At 42.2% G+C, this 23,388-nt stretch overlaps 1 protein-coding gene across 1 annotated transcript; it reads left to right on the plus strand.

Moving 5' to 3' along the window:
- Window positions 1-13,743: 13,743 nt before the first annotated feature.
- Window positions 13,744-23,156, plus strand: LOC112631027 (ribosome biogenesis protein BMS1 homolog). The gene is made up of 7 exons (XM_025395530.1): window positions 13,744-13,902; window positions 14,964-15,003; window positions 16,279-16,358; window positions 19,787-19,982; window positions 20,864-20,999; window positions 21,726-21,847; window positions 23,081-23,156. The coding sequence occupies exons 1-7, from the start codon at window positions 13,744-13,746 to the stop codon at window positions 23,101-23,103; spliced, it is 756 nt and encodes a 251-aa protein (XP_025251315.1). The 3' UTR covers window positions 23,104-23,156.
- The last annotated feature ends 232 nt before the right edge of the window (window positions 23,157-23,388 follow it).

The following is a 23,388-nucleotide window of genomic DNA, read 5'->3' on the forward strand; positions in this document are numbered from 1 at the left end:
AAGACCAGACTGGGCAAAAAAGTGAGACCCATTTCTACCAAAAAAAAAAAAAAAAAAAATCAAGAAATTAGGTGGACATGGTGGTACATGCCTGTGGCCCCAGTTACATGGCATGGCAGGCTGAGGCAGGAAGATCACTTGAGCCCAGGAAGCGGAGGCTGCAGTGACCTGTATTTGTGCTACTGCACTCCAGCCTGGGCAACAGAGTGAGACCCTGTCTCAAAAACAGATAAAGTGGACAGAAAATAGGTTGGTAAGGACTATTGTCATTTAAAAGACAAGCCCCCAGAGGAGTGGCTACTAGAGGGAGAGGAGGAAAAGCAGAAGAGGATAAGAAAAGGCTTTCGAAAGAGTTCAAGACAGGAGAGGCTGTGGTCACAGTGCTGAATGCTGCCAAGCAGTGACTTGATTCGTGAACACTTACTGGATGCTGACTCTGTTGCTCTTCTGAGTGCTGGGGTAGAGGAGAGAACAAGTGGAACACAGTTCTTGCTTATATGAAGCAAGTTCTAGCTTATGTTCTAGGAAGTTCAAACTTAAGTATTTTTTCAGGGAGTATAAAATAGCAGGAAGAGGAAGCAGGCTGAAGGGACACAGAGTGATTGGGGGCTATTTTAGGTAGAATGATAAGGAAGAGCCTCTGTAGAGAGCTGACATTTGAACAGTGACCTGACTGAGGGGATGATGGAAAACAGTGCTGACATTACAGGCAGCAGGATGACTGCCAAGACAGACAGAAAAGCATTTGATGTGTGTTTGAGGAACAAACAGCAAGGTGACCAGCATGGTCAGAGTGAACAATGAGGGAAACCTTGAATGAGAATAAAGCAATTCTATCTTAGATGCTAATCTGCCATGTTCTGATTAATCCCACTTCCATTAAAAACTTCTACAATTTCTATTTTATCTTTTTAATTTTTTTTTTTTTTTTTTTTTTTTGAGATGGAGTTTCACTCTGTCTCCCAGGTTGGACTGCAGTGGCACAATCTCAGCTCATTGCAAACTCCACCTCCTGAGTTCAAGTGATTCTCCTGCCTTAGCTTCCCAAGTAACTGGGGTTACAGGTGCCTGCTACCACACCTGGCTAATTTTTGTATTTTTAGTAGAGACGAGGTTTTACCATTTTGGCCAGGCTGGTCTCAAACTCCTGACTTCAGGTGATCCACCCACCTCGGCCTCCCAAAGTGCTGGGATTACAGGCGTGAACCACCATGCCTGGCTGTACACATCCCTCCTGAAGCACACATTACCCTTTCCCTATGCTGTATAAGCCCTGGGTCGGGGAGGTGGGGGGGATAGCACATGGATCCACCATCTTGCCTTGGTCCCATCGCTGACTTGGCTTCTGTTCATAAACGCCTATTATTTGTTTCTTTCTGAGAAACTGAATTTGTCAGCCTCTTTCCTTGGTATCTCATGTTCCTGAGGGTCCTCTCCTCCTGGGAGTGTGTGTGGCTAGCAACAGTGAAGACCCCCCCCGCCGGGTCGCCCCCCATGCCCTGTTGTTCTGCACTTCCTGGCTTCCTGTGTTGGTTCTGCTGGTGTCACCTGCTTTCGGGTTTACGTAGCTTCCCAGCTTCCTAATTTCTCTGAAGTTGAGTTTGATGTGTATGTTGATGATAGGCTTTTTCTTCCTCCTTCTCCTCCTCCTCCTCTTCAGTCTTGTTGTTGCTCCATATAGTTTCCAGAAGGAGAAAAGGGACACTGTAAAATTGAGCTGCTGCAGGCTGGGCACAGTGGCTCATGCCTGTAATCCCAGCCCTTTAGGAGGCCGAGGTGGGCGGATCACCTGAGGTCAGGAGTTCGAGACCAGCCTGGCCAACGTGGTGAAACCTGTTCTCTACCTGAAGGTCGTTTTTATACAGATCTCTCCATGTCTTAGATTTGATTCTAAACCCAGTGCATAAGTGTTCATTTTTCTCCACAACCTCATCAGCAACTGTTATTTCTTGTTCATCTGTTATTTTTCATAATAGCCATTCTGACTGGTGTGAGATGGCATCTCATTGTGGTTTTGATTTGCATTTCTCTAATGATCAATGTTGTTGACCCTTTTCTTATATGCTTGTTGGCCACATGTATGTTGTATTAGGGTACTCTAGAGGGACAGAACTAATAGGCTATATGTATATATGAAAGGGAGGTTTTAGGATAATTGACTCACACGATCACAAGGTGAAGTCCCACAATAGGCTATCTGCAAGCTGAGGAACAAGGAAGGCAGTGGAGAATCAGTCCGAGTCCCAAAACCTCAAAAGTAGGGAAACTCTCAGCGCAGCCTTCAGTCTGCAGTGGCCAAAGGCCCAAGAGACCCTGGCATAACACTGGTGTAAGTTCAAGAGTCCAAAAGCTGAAGAACTTGGAGTCTGATGTTCGGGGGCAGGAAGCATCTAGTATGGGAGAAACATGAAGGCTGGAAGACTTAGCAAGTCAAGTCCTTCCACCTTCTTCTGCTTGTTTTATTCTTGCCACGCTGGCAGCTATTTAGATGGTGCCCACCCAGATTGAGGGTGGGTCTGCCTCTCCCAGTCCACTGTCTCAGATGTTAATCTGCTTTGGCAACATTCTCACAGACACACTCAGGAAAAATACTTTGCATCCTTCCATCCAATGAAGTTGACACTGAATATTAACCATCACATATGTGTTCTTTTGAGAAGTATCTGTTCATGTCCTTTGCTGACATTTTAATGGGATTATTTTTTTCTTGTAAATTTGTGTACATTCTTTATAGATGCTAGATATTAGACCTTTGTTGGATGGATAGTTTGCAAAAATTTTCTCCTGTTCTGTTGTTGTCTGCTTATTCTGTTGATAGTTTCTTTCACCATGCAGAAATTCTTAGTTTAATTAGATCTCATTTGTCAATTTTTGCTTTTGTTGCAATTGCTTTTGGTGTCTTTGTCATAAAATCTTGGCTTGTTCCTATGTCCAGAGTGGTATTGCCTAGGCTATCTTCCAGGGTTTTTTGTTTTTTTTTTTTTAAAGACAGAGTTTTGTTCCGTCACCCAGGCTGAAGTACAGTGGCACAACCTGGGCTCACTGCAACCTCTGCCTCCTCGGTTCAAATGATTCTCCTGCCCCAGCCTCCTGAGTAGCTGGGATTACAGGCACTCACCACCATGCCTGGCTAATTTTTTGTATTTTTAGTAGAGACGGGGTTTCACCATGTTGGCCAGGCTGGTCTTGAACTCCTGACCTCAGGGGATCCACCTGCCTCGGCCTCCCTAATTGCTGGAATTACAGGCATGAGCCACCGTCCCCGGCCATCTTTCAGAGTTTTTACATTTAAATCTTTAACCCACCCCTTTTTCTTTTTTTCTTTCTCCTTTTTCTTTCTTTTTTTTTTGGTGACAGAGTCTTACTCTGTCACTCACACTGGAGAGTAGTGGCTCAATCTGCCACCTCTGCCTCCTAGGTTCAACTGTTTCTCCTGCCTCAGCCTCCCGAGTAGCTGAGACTATGGATGTGCACCACCATGCCTAGCCAATTTTTGTATTTTTGGTAGAGACTGGGGTTTCACCATGTTTCCCAGGCTGGTCTTGAACCCCTGACTTCAGGTGATCTGCCTGCTTGGGCCTCCCAAAGTGCTGGAATTACAGGCATGAGTCACTGTGTCAGGCCAAGTCTTTGATATATCTTGAGTTAATTTTTGTACATGGCATAAAGAAAGGGTCCAGCTTCAATCTCCTGCATATGGCTAGCCAGTTATCCCAGCACTATTTATTGAATATGAGTTTTCTCCATTGCTTGTTTTGTCAGCTTTGTCAAAGATCAGACGGTTGTAGGTACGTGGCCTTATTTCTGGGCTCTCTCCTCTGTTCCATTGGTGTCTGTTTAGGTACCAGTACCATACTGTTTTAGGTACTGGAGTCCTGTAGTATAGTTCGAAGTAGAGTAGCATAATACCTCCAGCTTTGTTGTTTCTGTTTAGGATTGCCTTGTCTATTCAAGTTCTTTTTTTTGTTCCATGTGAATTTTAAGATAATTTTTTTTCTAATTCTGTGAAGAATGTCATTGGTAGTTTAATAGGAATAGCATCAAAGTTATAATTACTTTGGGCAGTATGACCATTTTAACAATATTGATTCTTCCTATCCTTGAGCATGGAATTTTTTCCATTTTTTGTGTTATCTCTGATTTATTAGAGCAATGTTTTGTAGCTCTCATTGTAGAGATTTTTCACTTCCCTGGTTAACAATATTCCCAGGTATTTTATTCTTTTGTGGCAATTGTGAATGGGAGTGCATTCCTGATTTGGCTCTTGACTTCACTGTTGTTGGTGTATAGGAATGTTAGTGATTTTTGTACATTGATTTTGTATCCTGAGCCTACTGAACATATCAGCTTAAAGAGCTTTTGGGCCAAGACTACAGGGTTTTCTAGATATAGGATGATCTACCAACAGGAATAGTTTGACTTCCTCTTGTTCGATTTTTATGTCCTTTCTTTCTTTCTCTTGCTTGATTTCTCTGGCCAAGGCTTCCAATATTTTGTTGAATAGAATTGGTGAGAGAGGGTATGCATGAACCTGCCAACTTTTGCCCATTGAGTATGATGTTGGCTGTGGGTTTGTCATACATGGCTGTTATTATTTTGAGGTATGTTCCTTCAATACCTAGTTGACTGAGAATTTTTAACGTGAATGGATGTTGAATTTTATCAAAAGTCTTTTCTGCATCTATTGAGATAATCACGTGGTTTTTATCTTTAGTTCTCTTTATGTGACAAATCACATTTATTGATTTGTGTATGTTGAACCAACCTTGCATCCCAGGGATAAAGCCTACTTAACCGTGATGGATAAGCTTTTTGATCTGCTGCTGGATTCAGTTTGCTGAGTTTTGTTGAGAATTTTTGCATCAATATTCACCAAGGATATTTGCCTGAAGTTTCCTTTTTTTCGTTATGTCTCTGCCTCCAGGTTTTGGTATCAGGATGATGCTGGCCTCACAGAATGAGTTATGAAGGAGAAGGAGTGCCTCCTCCTCAATTTTTTGGAATAGTTTCAGCAGGAATGGTACCAGCTCTTCTTTGTACATCTGGTAGAATTCAGTTGTGAATCTGTCTGGTCTTGGGCTTTTTTTTTTTTTTTTTTTTTTGTAGGCTATTTGTTACTGATTCAATTTCAGAGCTTGTTCATTATTGGTCTGTTCAGGGATTCAATTTTTTCCTGACTCAGTCTTAGGAGGGTGTATGTGCCCAATAATTTATACATTTCTTCTACATTTTCTTGTGTGTGCATAGAGGTATTCATAATATTATCTGATGGTTATTTGTATTTCTTTGGAGTCAGTGGTAATATCTCCTCCATTGTTTCTGATTGTGTTTATATGGATTTTCTCTCTTATTAGTCTAGCTGGAGTCTTTCTATTTTATCGGTTTTTTCAAAAAACCAATTCCTGGATTCATTGATATTCCAAATACTTTCGTGTTTCAATCTCCTTCAGTTTAGCTCTGATTTTGGTTATTTATTGTCTTCTGCTGGCTTTGGAGTTGGTTTTCTCTTGGTTCTTTTGTTATTTTGGTTGTGATGTTAGGTTGCTAAATTGAGATGTTTCTAACTTTTTGATGTGGGTATTTAGTGCTGTAAATTTCCATCTTAATGCTGCCATGGTTCTGTCCCAGAGACTCTGGTATGTTGTATCCTTTTTCTCATTAGTTTCAAAGAACTTCTTAATTTTGGCCTTCAGTTCATTATTTACCCAAAAGTCATTTAAGAGCAGGCTATTCAATTTCCATGTAATCATGATTTTGAGTGAATTTCTTAGTCTTGATTTCTAATTTGATCGCACTATGGGCTGAGAGGTTGGTTGTTATGATTTCAGTTCTTTTGCATTTGCTGATGACTGTTTCATGTATGATTCTGTGACTGAATTTTGAGTATGTGCCATGTGGTGATGAGAATATATATTCTGTTATTTTAGGGAAGAGAGTTCTGTAGATGTCTATCAAGTCCATTTGATCCAGTGCTGAGTTCAAGTCCTGAATATCATTGTTAATTTTCTGCCCCAGTGATCTATCTAATACTGTCAGTGAGATGTTAAAATCTCCCCCTACTATTGTGTGGGAGTCTAAGTCTCTTTGAAGGTCTCTAAGAACTTGCTTTATGAATCTGGGTGCTCCTGTTTTAGATGCATATATATTAATATTTAGAATAGTTAAGTTTTCTTTTTCAATGGAACACTTCAACGTTATGTAATGCCCTTCTTTGTGTTTTTTTGATCTTTGTTGGTTTGTAAAGTTTGTTTTGTCTGAAGTTAGGATTGCGGCCCCTGCTTTTTTTGTTGTTGTTTGTTTGTTTTCCATTTGCTGGCTACATTTTCCCCATCCCTTTATTTTGATCCTATAAGTGTCACTGCACATAACGTGAGTCTCTTGAAGAAAGCATACCAATGAGTCTTAATTCTTTATCCAGATTGCCATGGTGTGCCTTTTAATTGGGGCATTTAGCCCATTTACATTCAAGGTTAGTATTGATATGTGTGGATTTGATCTTGTCATCATGATGTTAGCTGGTTATTATGCGGTCTTCTTTGTGTGGTTGCTTTATACTATCACTGGTCTGCATACTTCAGTATGTTTTTATAGTGGCTGGTATGGTCTTTCCCTTTAACATTTAGTGCTTTCTTCAGGAGCTTTTATAAGGCAAGTCTTGTCATAACAAATTCTCCCAGCATTTGCTTGTCTGAAAAGGATCTTATTTTTCCTTCACTTATGGAGCTTAATTTAGCCGGATATGAAATTCGCGGTTGGAATTTCTTTTTATTAAGAATGTTGAAGATAGGCCGCCAATCTCTCCTGGCTTGTAGAGGTTCTACTGAAAGGTCCACTGCTAGCCTGATGGGGTTCCTTTTGTAAGTGACCTGAGCTTTCTCTCTAGCTGCCTTTAGCATTTTTATTTTTCATTTTGAGCTTGGAGAATATAATGAGTTTGTATCTTGGGGATGATCTTCTTGTGAAGTATCCTACTAGGGTTCTCTGCATTTTCTGAATTTGAATGTCAGTCTCTCTAGCTAGGTCAGGGAAGTTCTCATAAATGATATCTTGGAATATATTTCCCAAGTTGCTTATACTCTCTCCATCTCTTTCAGGGACACCAATGAGTCACAGATCTGGTCTCTTTACATAATCCCATATTCCTCAGAAGTTTTATTCCTTCCTTTGTATTTTCTTCATTCTTGTCTGCCTGTCTTCTTTCAGAAAGCCAGTCTTCAAACCCTGAGATACTTTCTTCTACTTGGTCTATTCTGCTATTAACCAAATTCTTGTAGTGTGTTTTTTAGCTCTATCAAGTTGGTTACATTCTTTTCTGTACTGGCTATTTTGTCTGTTGGCTCCTGCATTGTTATCATGATTCTTAGCTTCCTCAGATTGACTTTCAACATACTCCTGCATCTTGATAATCTTCATTCCTATCCATATTCTGAATTCTATTTCTGTCATTTCAGCCATCTCAGCCTGGTTCAGACCCCCTGCTGGAGAAGAGGTGCAGCTGTTTGGAGGAAAGAAGGCACTCTGGTTTTTTGAGTTGTCAGAGTTCTTGCACTGGTGTTTTTTTTTTTTTTTTTTTTTTTAATCTTTGCAGGGTTATGTTCCTTCAATCTTTGAAGTTGCTGACCTTCGGATGGGTTTTTTTCCTTTTATCCTGTTTGATGACCTTGAGGGTTTCACTGTGATATAAGGTGGATTCAGTCAACTGGCTTCATTTCTGGAAGATTTGAGAGGGCCAGGACTCAGCTCCCAGCTCCTGGACTGCATGCTCTAACTCCGGAGGACTTGTGTCGAGCCCCAACTTTGTTCTGTCTCCTCGAGTTTAAGAATCCACTGCACTGGGTGAGCCAAGATGCTCTCAGATGGCTGGTCACTACACTCTAATCAGTGGTGTCAGCCAAAGCATTTAGTAGTACAGAGACAGTGGAATCCATCTTCGTTTGCATGTGCCAGCAGCAGTGGCAGCAGCAGCACGGCTGCAGTAGGGCGCTAGTGGGTGCTGGTGTGCCTGCCTCTGTGCCAGCATTTACCACAGTGGCAAAGGGAACACAGTTTGCATGGTGGGGGCCCCTGCTGGTGACTGCATGTGGTTGCACCGGTAGTGGTGTTGACATGAGAGCAGGGTGCTGGGGAGCGCTCAGCACTGGGGAGAGTCTGCTGTTCTCCATGCCTAGATTCACTTGGGGCAGTGCTGGCAAATGTGTGGGCACTGGCAGGGATGGGGTTGGGCTGGCTGGCTCTGTGCCTGCCAAGGCTCTGACTGTTGGTGGTCAGAGGGGAGAGTGGAGCAGACTGCACTCCTGCTGCAGCAGTTGCAGGGCAGGGTGTACACATACACACAGGCTGGCAGGACGAGATAAGCAAAACCTGCCTGTGCACACACGTGCTGGCAAAGCCATGTGGGTTGTTACTGTGGGCCTGGGCGAAGATGCAGTGTGGAAGGAGTGTGAGGCTGGTGTGTGGCCCTGGGGGAAGATGCAGTGTGGAAGGAGTGTGAGGCTGGTGTGTGGCCCTGGGGGCTGCCCCTGGGGAGCTCTTCGCATTTCAGGCATGGTCCACCAGCACTGGAGCTTTGAGACTCCATCTCAAAAAAAAAAAAAAAAAAAAGAAAGAAAGAAAGAAAAGAAAAATGATACTTTAATTGCTTTAGCAGCATCAATGTACTGTTCTGTATAAAGTAGGCAAATACCATCTTAGATTTTTAATTCATTGTCTAAATCTTTTATTTTAACCTGAATAAATTTTGAAAAGATAACTAAGCTTTCTGGGAAGCAAATGTTTAGCTGATATTGGAAAAATACAACCTGTTGACAGACCAAGGAAAAAACAGAAAAATACTTTTTTCCGTTAAAAATTTAAAATTATAATACATATATATTTCTATCAAAATTTAAATACGAAAAGAAAGCTGAAGACTCCTTTGACTACCACATGTGACCCAGGTCTTCTCTAAGTGTATATCCTTCCAAATCATGTTCCCTGCAGTTATATAGGTACATATCCATAAAACATACAGCTTTGTTTTATGTTAGGTATTTAATTTACAGCCTGATGGATGGAAGATTATGCATTAAAAGGGGATCTTGTTAATTTTTTTGGTAGATTTTTTTATTCTGATCTTGATTGACTGTAAACTTAGCTGCACTTTCACACCAAACAGGTCTTGGAAACGGAAATGATGCTAGTTAAAAGGGTGAATATAAAGCTGGATTTACTAAAAGATAACAGTAACATGTTATAAAAAAGTTTCAAAGGGATAAAGTCTTGAAACCTCAGCTATCCAGTTTCATATAAATTACTTACAAGTCTAGGTGATATTTGAGATGGATCTTAAGAGAGGGAGAGGAATCCTAGGGAGGGGAAGTGAGGCATGGACAGGCAGAGGGACTGCACTATGCAAGGACATGATGGAGAGAAGTACGTGCCTGGGTTTCCAATTTTCCTGAGGATAATTTTACACCAGATCTTCATTTTAAAAATCCAATCCTTTTTCTTAATAACCCCATCTGTCCCTGATACCACCATTTTTTTCGTACCAGTCTCTCAGGCTAGAAATTTTGTAGTTAACGTTGCCTCTTCTCTCCTTCATGCTGTAAATCCTACCTATTGGGAATACATTACTGTCCTTTCTTCAAAATGTTCTATCTGTCTTTTCTTTTTCATTCTCTGCTATTAACTATAACTTCATTCTCAGTTCCACTGTTGCCTAGCTTTCTGTGCCCTGCTAGGTTCATCATTATCCATCCAACAGACATAAAAGGAAAACTGTTTCTACTCACACACTTCTGACACCAAATGTGTGGGTTTTCCACACTAAGCAGTTCTCCAGTTCTCTACAGATACAAACTGGGTGTCCTGCAATTCAGTTCTGAGTTGCCATCAACTGAGATCATAAGACTGCTGAGCAGTTCGTTTGAGAGGGGAGATCCTGAGTTCTGTTGGGCATATCACTTTGGAAATGTCTATTAAACATCCAAATGGATATGTCATGGAGGCAGCTGGAGTTCAGGTTAGAGGTCTGAGTCACTGATAAAAATTTGGGAGTTGTTGGCAAATGATAGCATATTGGTCAGAGTCCAATTAGGAAAGGGAAGCCACACAGTCATTTGAACAGGACAAGTGTACATAGGGAATTGTTAATTTTAACATGGAAGTGGAGTAACCAGGCACAGACTAGTAGGAAGTATAGGAGTAGCAACCACTAGTCTAGGGCTGAGGTAGAGAATTCAGGAGAGTCCTCCCCTCTTAGTGCCCTGCCCCTGCACCTCATCAGAGGAACCCAGCCATGGCCCTTTGCATGTCAGGAGAGTCACCGGTGCTATACCACTGGAACTTACTAGAAATACTTCCTTAGGTGCTGGGGAAAGGAGCGGTGTCTCAGAAGAGTTACTCTATAACAAAACTGCCTGGAGCTGGTGGATGGAGTGGGACCTGCTGGGCACTGGCCACTGTGTCCCTGAAGAAGTCAAGCACCTGCAGGAGCCAGGCGAGGGAAGATAGGAGAACCAGTAACAAAGACGGCTTTCACCTTCAAAGTCTCTCCATTGCTCTAGATAGGAGGTGGTGGTCAGAGTGGGATACTGTGAGGGTTGCAGTCCTTGGACCTGACAAGGTCTAAGGTCTGATCATGGAGGGAGGGGGAAGCTGAGGTAGGGCAGAGGACAAGAGTAGGCTTCATGAGACCAAAAGGATGTTAGAAGGATTATCTACCCGGATACTGACATCTCCAAGAAGTAAGAGGCCTAGTGTGAAGAAGTTACATTCTAAGCTCTTCAGGGATAAGGGAAGCATGCGCCACGTGGGTAGCCTCCCTAGTCTAGCACCCAGTATATAGCCTATGCAGAGTGAATACCTGGGGGCTGCTGGGGGCGAAAGCAAGGTCCCTGTGACAGGACCTGAAGCCTGGGGTCTCGGTGACAGGAATGGGCCTAGTTTTTTGGTGTAGAATTGAGTCTTGAGTGCACCGGTGGGATCATATTGAAAAGAAACCCTCCAAGACTAGAGGAAGATGCATCCTCTGACAATGTACGCTCTGTAGGCGTCCCAAGTAGCTGGGCTAGGGGCTAGATGGGCTCCAAGGCGTTTCCTCAGGTGGCAGTGGGTGGATCCCTGGGAAGACAAAGCTGTGCAGGAAGAAAATGGCAAGATGCTACATTCCCTCAGGGAAAGCCCCTTTCCCGGGAGCAGGGAAGGGGAGGCAGTTTGTCCCTGCCCTCAGAGTCTGTTGGTCCTGGAAAAAGAGGGCCTTATTTTATTTATTTATTTTTCTTTGATACAGTGTCTTGCTCTGTCACCCAGGCTGGAGTGCAGTGGCTGGATCTCAGTTCACTGCAACCTCCGCCTCCCACGCTCAAGGGATCGTCCCGCCTCAGCCTCCAGATTAGCTGGGACCACAGGCGCCCGCCACGACGCTGGGTTTTTTTTTTTTTTTTGGGAGACGTAGACTCCCTATGTTGCCCAGGTTGGTCTTGAACTCCTGGGCTCAAGCAATCCTCCCGCCGTGGACTTCCAAAGCGCTGGGATTACAGGCGTGAGCCACCGTGCCCGGCTTTTCTTTCTTCCCCTCCCCCCCACCCCGCGAAACGGGGTCACCCTATGTTGCCCAGGCTGGTCTTGAACCCTTGGGCTCAAGCGATCCTCCCGCCTTGGCCTCCCAAAGGGCTGGGATTACAGGCGTGAGCCACCGCTTCCGGCCAAAAGAGGGCTATCGGGCACCCCCAGAACGCGAGATCTCCCTCGGCTGTCATCTTTACAGAGGAGGAAGTGGACTCCCAATCCAGCCATAGTCCATTCGCCCCGGGTACAGTGACTGCGGGGCGGCCAGAACCAAATGTGTCTCCTTCTAGGTTTTGCACCGCATCAAGTAACCAGCGCCAGGCCACACAGCTGCTCTGGCCTTCAGCGAGGACTCGCTGGTGCACGCTGTTCCGGAGTCCCACCGCGGGAGTTGAGGCAGCGGATTCCGAGGGCTGGGTGGGGCTGAATCCGGAGGGACGCGGATCCGGTGGAACGCGCCGCGCAGACGGCACTGGCGCCTGCACTCAGCTGTTAACGAGTCTTTCTTCCCGCTCTCCCCTGAAAGTCGTCCAGGCGGCAGTCTTTTTTCTGCCTTTTTGTTTCCCTCCAGCGAGTCGGCGTGAGGGTGAATTTCCGTTTCCGGCGGTGTCCAAGCGGCCCTAAGGAGTTGTAGTGAGCAGGTTCGGTGCGCGGGCTGGGGCAGGCGGCCGCGGGGTCCTTGGCTCTGGGGCACTGGGAAGATCGCGAGTCGTGCGCGTGGGAAGGTCCTCCCCCGGTCCTCTGGGTCATCTTTGCTCCCGAGGAGCAGCATATTTAGCATCTGCTGGAGGTGTGCCCGGGGGTCGTTGGGAGAGTGACGGGATGAATCCCTGCAGAGAGCCCGGACTGGGAGGAAAGGTGTCGGGGAGACGTCGTTTCCTGGCAACGTGGCCCCGGCAGGCGACTTAGACCTGAGCCACCGAATCTGTTGAGCCCCAATTGTGCTTTTCCCACCAGGAAGAAAAGGGAGAGAAACAGTACAAGTTCGGCACTAAAACATAGTAGAGAAGCAACATAACCTCTGAAATCACACAGCTATTCAGTTTCAAAGCGTTCCTAGTGCCCAGCTCTCCTAACTCCCGGCCAGTGTTCCTTGACATTATGGTGATAAAGACTTTCTGTTTCCGCTCGTGTGTGTGTGTCTGTGGGAAGCCTCTGACTCACCTCTGTGCTCGAGTAGCACCCTGTGCAGCCTTGCAGTGTAGCCCTTATTGCATGGCACGGAAGATACTAGTTTGGATTTCCTCTGCAAGTCAGATCATAACTGTATCCATTTACTGGCACAGTGGCTAGCACATCATAGACAGACACAAACATTTATTAAACGGAATGAATACAAGACCTTAATTGAATGAAATGGCACCCTGCCCCGCTTTTTTTCAATGAAGCTGTCAGATTTTGTGCAGCCCCATATCCTAAAAAAACTCACTAATTCAGTGATTACCAATTCATTGGCCACAGATTCCCAGGTATATCAGAAATCACTGGAAGGGTCTCTATAAGTCCATGGGGTCTCCATCTAGTTCTTCATGGCGTCATCTAGAACTGGTCATATCTCATACATACAGATACTGCTATTTTTCAAATGTATGTAGATGAGCTGTAATTTAGGAGTTTTACAGAGTCAACAGGTACTAAAAATAATACTGCGATCATACTGAAAGTTCATAAAAACGTTTTAAATTTTTTATTAAAATTTAAGTTTTAGTTTAAGTTAGGAAACCACTTCATTAGTCCAGTTTATATCTAGGTCTGAGCTGTCCAGTATGGTAGCCACGTGTGACTATTTAGAGTTAGAATGAAATTAATTAAAAATTCATTTTTTCAGTTTCTTTACATTTTAAGTAATCACATGTGGCTAATGGCTAAATGGCCGAAAAGTACAGATATGGAATATTTTCATCCTTGCAGAAATAGATACTGCTGATGTTGACACTTGAGATGAATAAAAAGTAACTTAACCATAAAATGTAACGTTAGCAGAGGCAATTCATCTAATTTATAGCATAACAGAAATGAAATTTCTACCCTTGTTCAGTGAACAAGTATATACATCATCTCTTCATGAAGAAATAAATGAAATTTAATGTTTTTCCCTGGGTATTGCCTGGATTGTAAAATGCTTCTCCCACCTCCTTACCCCAACCTTCTTCCTTGTAGGTTAGGGTTACTTGTTATTGGTAAATAGCCACTATGGAGACTAAGGACCAGAAGAAACACAGAAAGAAAAACAGTGGACCCAAAGCTGCAAAGAAAAAGAAGCGGCATCTGCAGGATCTCCAGCTAGGAGACAAAGAAGATGCCTGGAAGAGAAATCCCAAAGCTTTTGCAGTTCAGTCTGCTGTGCGGATGGTTTGATCCTTTCACAGCTATGTTTAGCTATAGCCTGATGGTTCTTCCATTGATTCTTTTTAAATAGTAGGAGCCTCTCACAGGTGACATTTGGAGTCACAAGTCTAGTCCAGCTCCAAAGGACATGGAGATGCGTGGTGTGTGGCTTTTACTAAAATGTGAGAAGCTTTGCCATAGAAGCTGCCTTGCCTCCAGCATCTGCACACTGGTTGGTGTTTCTTGCCCCAGATACAAGAATTTATAGAATTTGTTTCTTCCTAAACTTTAAACTGTTTGTATGGTGATAAGTGTGCTTTTTTCCCTCTGGATATGTTTTACAAAGTTGTAATATAAAATACAAAAATTACAATATGTAATACTAACATAGCTTTATTTAGTGAGTCCTTGTGATATTCTTAGCAGTGTACTTTAAACATTATTCAACTAAATGCTTCCAGCAGCCTCACCGGAGTAGGAATCATTCTTGCCCTCATTTTATGGACAAGAAAACTGAGGTCAAGAAAACACGTTACCTCCAATCATATAACCAGTAAGTAGGAGAGCCAAATTTAACTCCAGAGCCTCTGCTCTTATCTGTTATGATGCACTGCCTCGGTATTTACCTTTTGGTTTTTAAAAAATTATTAAAATCACTCGTAAAGCAGTCAGACTTAAGGAGTGTTTAATTTTCAACTCTATACTATTGAAGTCATCTTGTTACATCTTTATTGAACAGCAATTGATTTGGATGGGGGTCAGAAGTTAATAATTGACAAGTTACTTATATTTTTATATTGTCTGTTTTACTCTCTATATACTAAAGTACTCATATCTGTAAGTATGCTTAAAAAAAAAGCCTACTTATAAGGTTGATACCTTTTACTCTATTTTGAAAGTGAGTTTCCTTTTTTTTTTTTTTTTTTAATGAATAGGACTCAGGATTTGAAGATAAGAAAGCATCATATGCCAGTGGTTGATTGAACTCCACTAGAGCCCCCACCAATAGTGGCAGTGGTGACGGGGCCTCCAAAGTTGGAAAGAGCACTTTGATATAATGCCTCATTGGGAACTTCACCCGGCAGAAGTTGACCAAGATCAGAGGCCCTGTGAGGATCGTGTCAGGTAGGAGATGCCGCTGCAGACACAGAGTTGGCGTGGCTGTTGTCATCTGAGGGATGTGCGTGTGTTTGTTGTTTTCTTGAGTGAAACATGTTAAATATTACCATATCATGTTACCTCTCTTACACTTTTACTAAGTTAGCTATAACTTCAGAAAAGGGTAAGTTCCCAGAGATAAGGATGTGATACGTATCTTATCCTGACTGCTGTATGGCTTTGCCATGCATGTTCCTTGGAAGGGCCTAGCAGGCCTGGTACTGTGAACACATCATTTAACAGATAGCAGGTACCTCCTATGTGCCAGGTGCACATGCTTGCCCTTATGAAACCACATGCTGGTGGAAGTGCGCGTTTTCTCTTTTTCCTATGAGAATTTGTCAGCTTTGGGAGACGGTGACCTTTCCAAGTTTGAAGGAAAATATAACAAACTTCCAGTGGTAGAATGGCAATGCACACTCTGAAATCTCTTGTTATTGGAGTAATATAGTTGGATTGAGGCTTTTCTTTATCTTTGGAGCATCCATATTTTCTTTTCCTTTTTTTGAGACAGAGTCTTACTCTGTGGCACAGGCTGGAATGCAATGGTGTGATTACAGCTCACTGCAGCCTCAATCTCCCAGGCTCAAGCAATCCTCCTACCTTAGCCTCCTGAGTAATGTATGCCACCATGCCTGGCTAATTTTTCTTTTTTTTCCTTTTTTTAAAAATTTTTATGTTTTTGTAGAGATGGGGTTTACCCATGTGGCCTAGGCTAGTCTCAAAACTGGGCTCAAGGGATCCACCTTCCCTGGTCTCCCAAGGTGCTGGAACTACAGGCGTGAGCCACTGTGCCCAGCCCATATTTTCTTGACCATTTTCTTATTACCTTAATTTAGAAATTATTATTGTTATAAGTATTCTGTTGCATTCTGTTTGAGGATGTTTTTAGCGATAGTGGGAATACAGGAAATTTTGATAGAGGTGAAGACATTGGCCCGCAGCTGAACAGCAAGATCATGGTTATCATGGAGCCTGTCAAGCCAGAATTTTCCCTGTTTGAGCACTTTTATTCATCTGGGTAGACTTTTGATATTATCTAAATTTAGAACACAGGAAGAAAAACAGGATGGAATTTATTTTATTTTACCAGTTTTTGCCTATAAAAATGAACTTCGGGTACACTCCTGTAAACGTATATGGTGTTTTACTGGATGCAATTAAAAAATGAAAATTAAGAGTTGATGGTTAGAGTTTTTTCAGAGTCTTTTTAAAGTAGAATTTTCATCTTTTCACTTATAGGTAAAAAGCGCAGACTCACCATTATTGAATGTGGGTGTGATATTAACATGATGATTGATCTGGCTAAAGCAGCAGATCTGGTAAGTCAGCAGGGGCAACCTGGGGTGCTGATGGAGACTTACAGCGTTGTGATAGGTTATTTACCCTGTGATAAAGGGAAGAGAGTTTATGATTATTAAAGGAAACATGGTCATCATCAGGGATACAGTAAATGTAACTGAATTGATGATGACAATAATAATAGTGATAAATGTTGTTATATTAATAATACAAATGGAATGTGCACAATGAAATGTATTCCAAAATCTAAAAGCAAATGACAGGATGGAAAAAACCTTTAATGAACACAGCTAATAAGAACTCATTAACATGCATACATATATACGTACAAATATATCATAGTAAGTACCGTTTCTTCTTGGACCTTTCCTGGCACTGTGCTAACTGCTTTCTACAAATTTAGCTTACGTAAACCCTTGATACACTCTTGAGGTGAGTAGGTATTATCTGTAGTTTACATAAGATGAAATAGAGCCTCCCAGCAGTTAAGTAACTTGTGTGAAGATGGGACCCTTGTTCCTGATGGTTCTAGAACCTTCATCCTTAATGATATTGCTAAAGTAAGTACATGAATTGCCTGAAGAAGAGGTCAGAGTTTATCAATAGAGAATTTAGATAGTACTCAATGTGTGGAAAATGTACAGGCTCTTGCATTTATGGAAATGATAATGTTCACTATTTCTGATATTCTATTAACTATCTTTTAAATTAGCAAAAATAAAATACAAATTAGCAAAAAAAAAAAAAAAAAAAAAAAAGGCCAGACGCAGTGGCTCACGCCTGTAATCCCAGCACTTTGGGAGACCGAAGTGGGCAGATCACCTGAGGTCGGGAANACTTTGGGAGACCGAAGTGGGCAGATCACCTGAGGTCGGGAATTCGAGACCAACCTGACCAACATGCAGAAACCCCGTCTCTACTAAAAATACAAAATTAGTTGGGTGAGGTGGCGCATGTCTGTAATCCCAGTTACTTAGGAGGCTGAGGCAGGAGAATCACTTCAACCCGGGAGGTGGAGGTTGTGGTGAGCCGAGATCACGCCATTGCACTCCCGCCTGGGCAGCAAGAGTGAAATTCTGCCTCAAAAAAAAAAAAAAAAAAAGTAGCAAAAAAATAAGCCATATTGATTAGGAAGTGCAGGGTGACAGATACCTTGTTTTTTTTCATTTTTATTTAGTTTTATCTAGAGCTACATATTTTATACTTTGGCCCAGGAAGACTCCTAAAATATAAAGGAAAAAGTAATACAGATTTTAAACTTGTGCCGTTGTAATGTCAGAAACATTCAAATTTTGAACATGTAATGCTACTATTAGTAAAAATAAGTGTAATTAATGTAAACTTGTATAAAGATTACTAAATCTTTTATACTTGAAAAGATTGAAATAGTTCATAGAAGTCATTTGTTTCTCTTTTATTTAAAATGTAGCACGTTTTTAATTTTAAAGACGTGTATTAAGAGATGCCTTTACTTTTTTTATTTTTAGTTATTATGGATGCATAATAGTTACACATATTTATGGGATACGTGTAGTATTTTGATAGAAGCATACAATGTGTGATGATCAAATCAGGGTAGTACAGATATCTGTCACTTCAAACATTTATCATTTGTTTGTGTTAGGAACATTTTAATTTCATTCTTTTAGTTATTCTGAATTATATAATAAATTATAGTCACCCTATTGTGCTGTTGGACACGAGAATGTATTCTAACTGTATTTTTGTACCTGTTAACCCTGTTAACTTTTCCCTCTTTGTCCCTCCCTCCCTGCTCCCCTTCCCAGCCTCTTAAGCATCACTGAGAGAGATGCCTATGTAAGTCTTTTTCAGATTTTCAAAAGGAGCACACACATTTAGTAAAGCACTCTAACTAATGCAGGGTATACACAATGCGCGTTTTCTCTTTCCTTGCTGTAACCACTGTGTCTCAGGTCCCTGCAGAGCGGTATCCTTCTAGATGCATATAAACACACATGCCACCCTTTAAAAACACAAATGGTAGCTTATTTTACACACTCTTCTATGCTTTGATTTTTTTCGTGTAATATATCTTGGAGGTATATAATCAGTAAGTACTGTAGCTCTGCCTCCTCCTTTTTAATATAATATTCCATTCTATGGATGCACCATAATTTATTTAGCCTAGGTTATGTCGATTGCTCTGCTCTGGGTTGTCAAAGCCTCCTGACTACGGCAAAGGCACACACAATACGTGGATTTGGGCGTGTACGTGCGTGTGTGGATTAGGGGAGTAACACTGGCTTAGATGACAAAGATTGGCGGCTGAGGGACTGTTTGGTCCCTGTTCTTCCTGACCCTACAACCAGCCTCTTACCCCTTGGCACTCTGGCATCAGATGTGGTGTGAGGATTTTCCACCTGTTCTTCGAGCTGGTCCAGTGTTGCTGGAGAGCTCTGCTTGCTGCCTCGGTCTGCAGTGGCAGTTGTGCTTTCCTACAAGCCCAACTTCATATATTCTGTGGTTTTGGGTTTTGAATATTTCCTAGTTTAATCAAAGGTGGGCATTTCTGTTTCCATTTTGTGTTATTTTCAGTTATCCATGGAAAGATAAGAACAGAACTGTCTTTAATATTAAAACTAGAAGTTTCCAGGAATCAATTCTGAAATTATTTTGCATCTTTGAAGGTCTTAAATTTTAAAAATTGGTCTTATCTGCTTATATTTTCTTATAGACTACCATTCATCGTAATCTTACTGTTTTTTGACTTAATTCTAAACTGGTAGCTATTTAAAAAATTTTCTGAGCTATTGAGTTATACAAATTAACATACAAGATAGAGGTTTCCACTGCATACTTCCCAGCAAAAAACAGATTTTGTGTGTGTGTGTGTGTGTGTGTGTGTGAGATTGAAAGAAGAGGTTGGTTTTCTGTACCTATTTAATATATTTCATTGACTATCACTTTCTTCCCATTCTTTGGATGTCAGAGACCTGTTATTTGGCTTAAAAGTACATTACAGAAAACTTCATTTCTTTAAATTAGGATTTCATAGGTAAGGACCAGGTTAGACCCAGCCTTTTCTGAGTTACTTCTCATGCATTAGAATTCTTAAAATGAAAGTTTATATCCTAGTGGACATTGTCTTACGGTTGCCTTTTAGAGCAAGTCAGAGGGTGGTGGTTTCTCTGGGTGATGTCTGTGTAGTCATTAGATTTAGTCTGCAGTGGGACTTTTCTGTCAAGGGCCAGATAGTAAATATTTTCGGCTTTGTGGATCATATCTTTTACAGCTACTTAGCTCTGCGGTTATAGTGCACAGGCAGCCATAGACAATATGTAAATGAATTAATGTGGCTGTGTTCCAATAAAACTTTAGTTACAAACACAGGTGATGGGTGGATTTGGCATGTGGGCCAGTTGCCAACCCCTAGTGTAAGTGGTCTGTTTTGGTAGTTTCTTTGAGAAATGATGTGTTCTGTTTGTAGGTACTGATGCTTATAGATGCCAGCTTTGGGTTTGAAATGGAAACCTTTGAGTTTCTGAACATCTGTCAAGTACATGGCTTTCCTAAAATTATGGGAGTTCTCACCCACCTCAACTCCTTCAAGCATAATAAGAAACTGAAGAAGCCAAAGAAGCGATTAAAACACAGGTTCTGGACAGAAGTTTACCCAGTAGGAAGAGAAATAATTTTTAGATGCTAATGTTATAATCCATTTAAAATAGACTGAAGAGGCTGGGCACAGTGGCTCATGCCTGTAATCCCAGCACTTGGGGAGGCAGACTCGGGCGGATCACTTGAGGCCAGGCATTTCAAGCTCAGGGCAGTATGACCAAACCCCATGTCTACTAAAAATGCAAAAATTAGTCAGGTGTGATGATGCACGCCTGTAATTCCAGCTACTTGGGAGGTTGAGACGTGAGAATTGCTTGAAGCTGGAAGGCAGAGGGTGCAGTGAGCTGAGATTGTGCCACTGCACTCCAGCCTGGGTGACAGAGTGAGACTCCGTTTCAAACAAACAAACAGAAAGACTGAAGAGACGTTACTAAACGTCTCTAGGATTTGCCTCCTGAATTCCCTTTGTGTTTGTGTTCCCAGTCTCTGGAAGGTTTCCCTCAAGAGAGTGCTTATTCTGGGCCTCTTGGTGTATCTCATTTGTCTCTGTACCTGCTGCACCAGGCAGTGTCTGGGTGTTTGGGGGTGGCGACTTAATAGAGTACATCAGAAGTTTCTCCCAGTTACAGGACCAGGCACTGCCCCTTCCTTTCCATACTGCTCTGGTCCATCGGCCATAGAACAGTTTCTGTGCTCAGAGGCCTCACCTCCCTCTCCTCACCATACTTAGATGGATGCCCCTGCTCGGCTGCAGAGCAGTCTGCCGCTGTGGGGTTCTAATAAGTCCTGAAAGAAGCCAGCAAGGCTCTGGAAGCCTCAGGACAGTGGATTTGCTGGAAGTCTCCCTTCTCAGGATTGCTTCTTGTTAGAGCTTTTATTTTGTTGCAGTATTGACGAGAATTTAATTGAAATTAATTTTAAATTTTCCTTTAATGTTTAGGGTGCCAACTGTTCTCCCTTTCTGGAATGGTGCATGGAGAATATCAAAACCAAGAAATGCACAATCTGGGCCGTCTTATTACAGTTATGAAGTTTAGGCCTCTCACATGGCAAACTTCTCACCCTTATATCCTGGCAGACAGGTAAAAAGTGATTGTAAATTTCTTCTTCCTGGGCCATATATTTCAAAGCTAAAAAGGCTAGAAAAAGAATAGTGATAGGATTTATTTTGTGCCTGTTTGAATAGTGGGGGTAGAAGTGTAGTTGATGGGAAATGTCTACTTATATCATTGCTCAAAGATGCTGTGCCTTTGGGAGTAAATTAGCTATGAGATGTTTAGGACAATGGGAGGACTTGGAAGCATTTAAGGCTACAGGATGTGGCCCCATCCTACGTTCATCCTCAGTTTTCAGTGATGCTGCCTTCATGCCTGGGTGCTTGAGTCCTCGTGTGTGCCTTCAGTTTCCTTCCTTTGTGCTCTTCTTTGTGCTGTGATTTTTCTCAGCCTGGGATATCCTTTCTCCACCTGCCAGAATCCAAACCACAGCAAAAATCCCAGAGCACAGGCTCACCCTCTTCCAGAAAGGGATTTTCTGAATATGTTCTTCACTCTTCCCTGACCCCAGGTGGACGTCATCTCCCTGTCTGGTGTCTTATGGAATGAATGTCACTTTCATCCTAGAGACAGTTGTGTGCCTGCCCCTTGTCCTCTGCTGGATGGTGAATGGTGCTTCCTTGTTTCTGCATTTTCTAGTTTTCTGAATGACATGCTTAGTGGACAAGAGTGTGATGAGTCATTGACACATGAAAGGAGGTATAGGAACTTTTGGCATTCATTTCTGCTGTATGATTGAGTTTATTTTTCTAGGATGGAAGATTTGACAAACCCAGAGGATATCCGAACAAACATCAAATGTGACCGGCAGGTGTCACTTTATGGTTATGTAAGAGGAGCACACTTGAAAAATAAAAGCCAAATTCACATGCCAGATATTCTCTTTTGTAGAACATACTAGAATTACACATAGGATTCTTGGGATGACTTCATTTCTCAGAAAAACTGAAAAATGACCAAACAAGGGAAGATGGCCTTGCTGGAGGTTTTAAAAGTAAGCCAGCTGTGTGTAGGCCTGCAAAGGTGTTACCGAATCCCCTCTTCTCTGACCTTTTGTGTTGTAGCTAGAGGGCCACTGTTCCAGTGTGGCATGATGCCCTTCTTTAGGTCATGGATTAAGCCCTTGGACTGTGGATCATTGTTAACCCCCCAGTCAACAGTACATACTGACTTCCTGTCAGCTGAAGCTGGCTTTTTGGGTCCTGTCTTCCAGGGGTAGAAGGTTTTGCCATGAGTGATGTCACTTTCCTCCCAGACCCTTGTGCTCTTCCTGAACAATGAAAGAAGTGCTGTTTAAATGAGAAAGAGAAGCTGGTTTATGTGCCTCTTTCTGGAGTTGGGCGAGTGCTGTATGACAAAGATGCTGTCTATGTTGACCTTGGTGGCAGCCAGTTTTCAGGCATCGGTGAGATGGGGGTCATTGCTCTGAACTCTCATTATTCTTTCCGAGTCTATTTTTTAATCAAAAAAAGTAATGTACTCAGCTTTTATCTATTGAAGATTTTTCTCTTGTACTTATAATAAAGGCCCAAATGCATATTGTAAATATGTAGAATAAAAAGAATACCTTTTTTTTTCATTGTACCAAGCAGAAGAGTCCTGTCCTCCATGCCTCCTTGATCCGTGGCCCCGGCGTGGGCCCTGCTGCCAGTGTGGCACCTGCACGGCTTATCTCCGTTTCTACAAAACCAGTGTGCTCGCCAGCTCTCATTGGTCTTTTTCTTTTTCTCATTCACAATGGTCTCCTCATTCTTTATTTTAAAGCAGATTTCCAATGTTTACTTCTTAGTTCTGAAGTGGAATTTTATCGGGTTAAAATCAGGGCTATTTGAAAATGTTAGAAAAGCTAGCATTGTTGTAGCACTGGAACTGAGATTTTTCTAGCTAGGTGTTTAGGTTATCAGGTTATATACTCACTGAGCTTTGGAAAAGTTTAATGGATATGGGGATCCATTTAAAGCTTTGTTGTAAGGATTTTCTTCTCTGGTTTTTGAGGCATTAAGAAAGGTTCTCAGGAAATATGTCTAAGATAATTTTGAAAACTGAGTGAAACCAGTGTCTCTCCAGGATCTTTGTGCTTTCCTCATGTGCCCTTTCTTGGTGGTGTTGACGAGGTGGGGCCCACCCATGAGCTGGTCCAGAGTCTCATCTCTACCCACTCCACCATTGATGCCAAGGTGGCTTCAAGTCAGGTGATGCTGTTTTCTGATTCCAAGCCACCTGGGTCGGAGGTTATACATAATCAAGGGGAAGTCTGCTTTTTTTCTATTTTTAATAAAAAGATATGTTACAGAAGATCATATCACCTGTAATTCTGCCATCGTAACACATTTTGGTGGGATTCATTCTATGTTGCTTTGTTTTTCTTTGAGTGTGCATGTGTCTTTGTGGGCTCTTCACTTAGCTGACATTATGA

This window comes from Theropithecus gelada, chromosome 9 (assembly GCF_003255815.1).
Source record: "Theropithecus gelada isolate Dixy chromosome 9, Tgel_1.0, whole genome shotgun sequence".
Taxonomy (NCBI): domain Eukaryota; kingdom Metazoa; phylum Chordata; class Mammalia; order Primates; family Cercopithecidae; genus Theropithecus; species Theropithecus gelada.

Bases quoted from the DNA above. Each gene is read 5' to 3' on its own strand.
- LOC112631027 (XM_025395530.1), top strand. From the start codon at position 13,744: ATGGAGACTAAGGACCAGAAGAAACACAGAAAGAAAAACAGTGGACCC. The intron at 19,983-20,863 runs GAGAAATAATTT...GTTTAGGGTGCC, and splicing joins AGAAGTTTACCCAGTAGGAA to AACTGTTCTCCCTTTCTGGA. The intron at 21,000-21,725 runs GTAAAAAGTGAT...TTATTTTTCTAG, and splicing joins CCTTATATCCTGGCAGACAG to GATGGAAGATTTGACAAACC.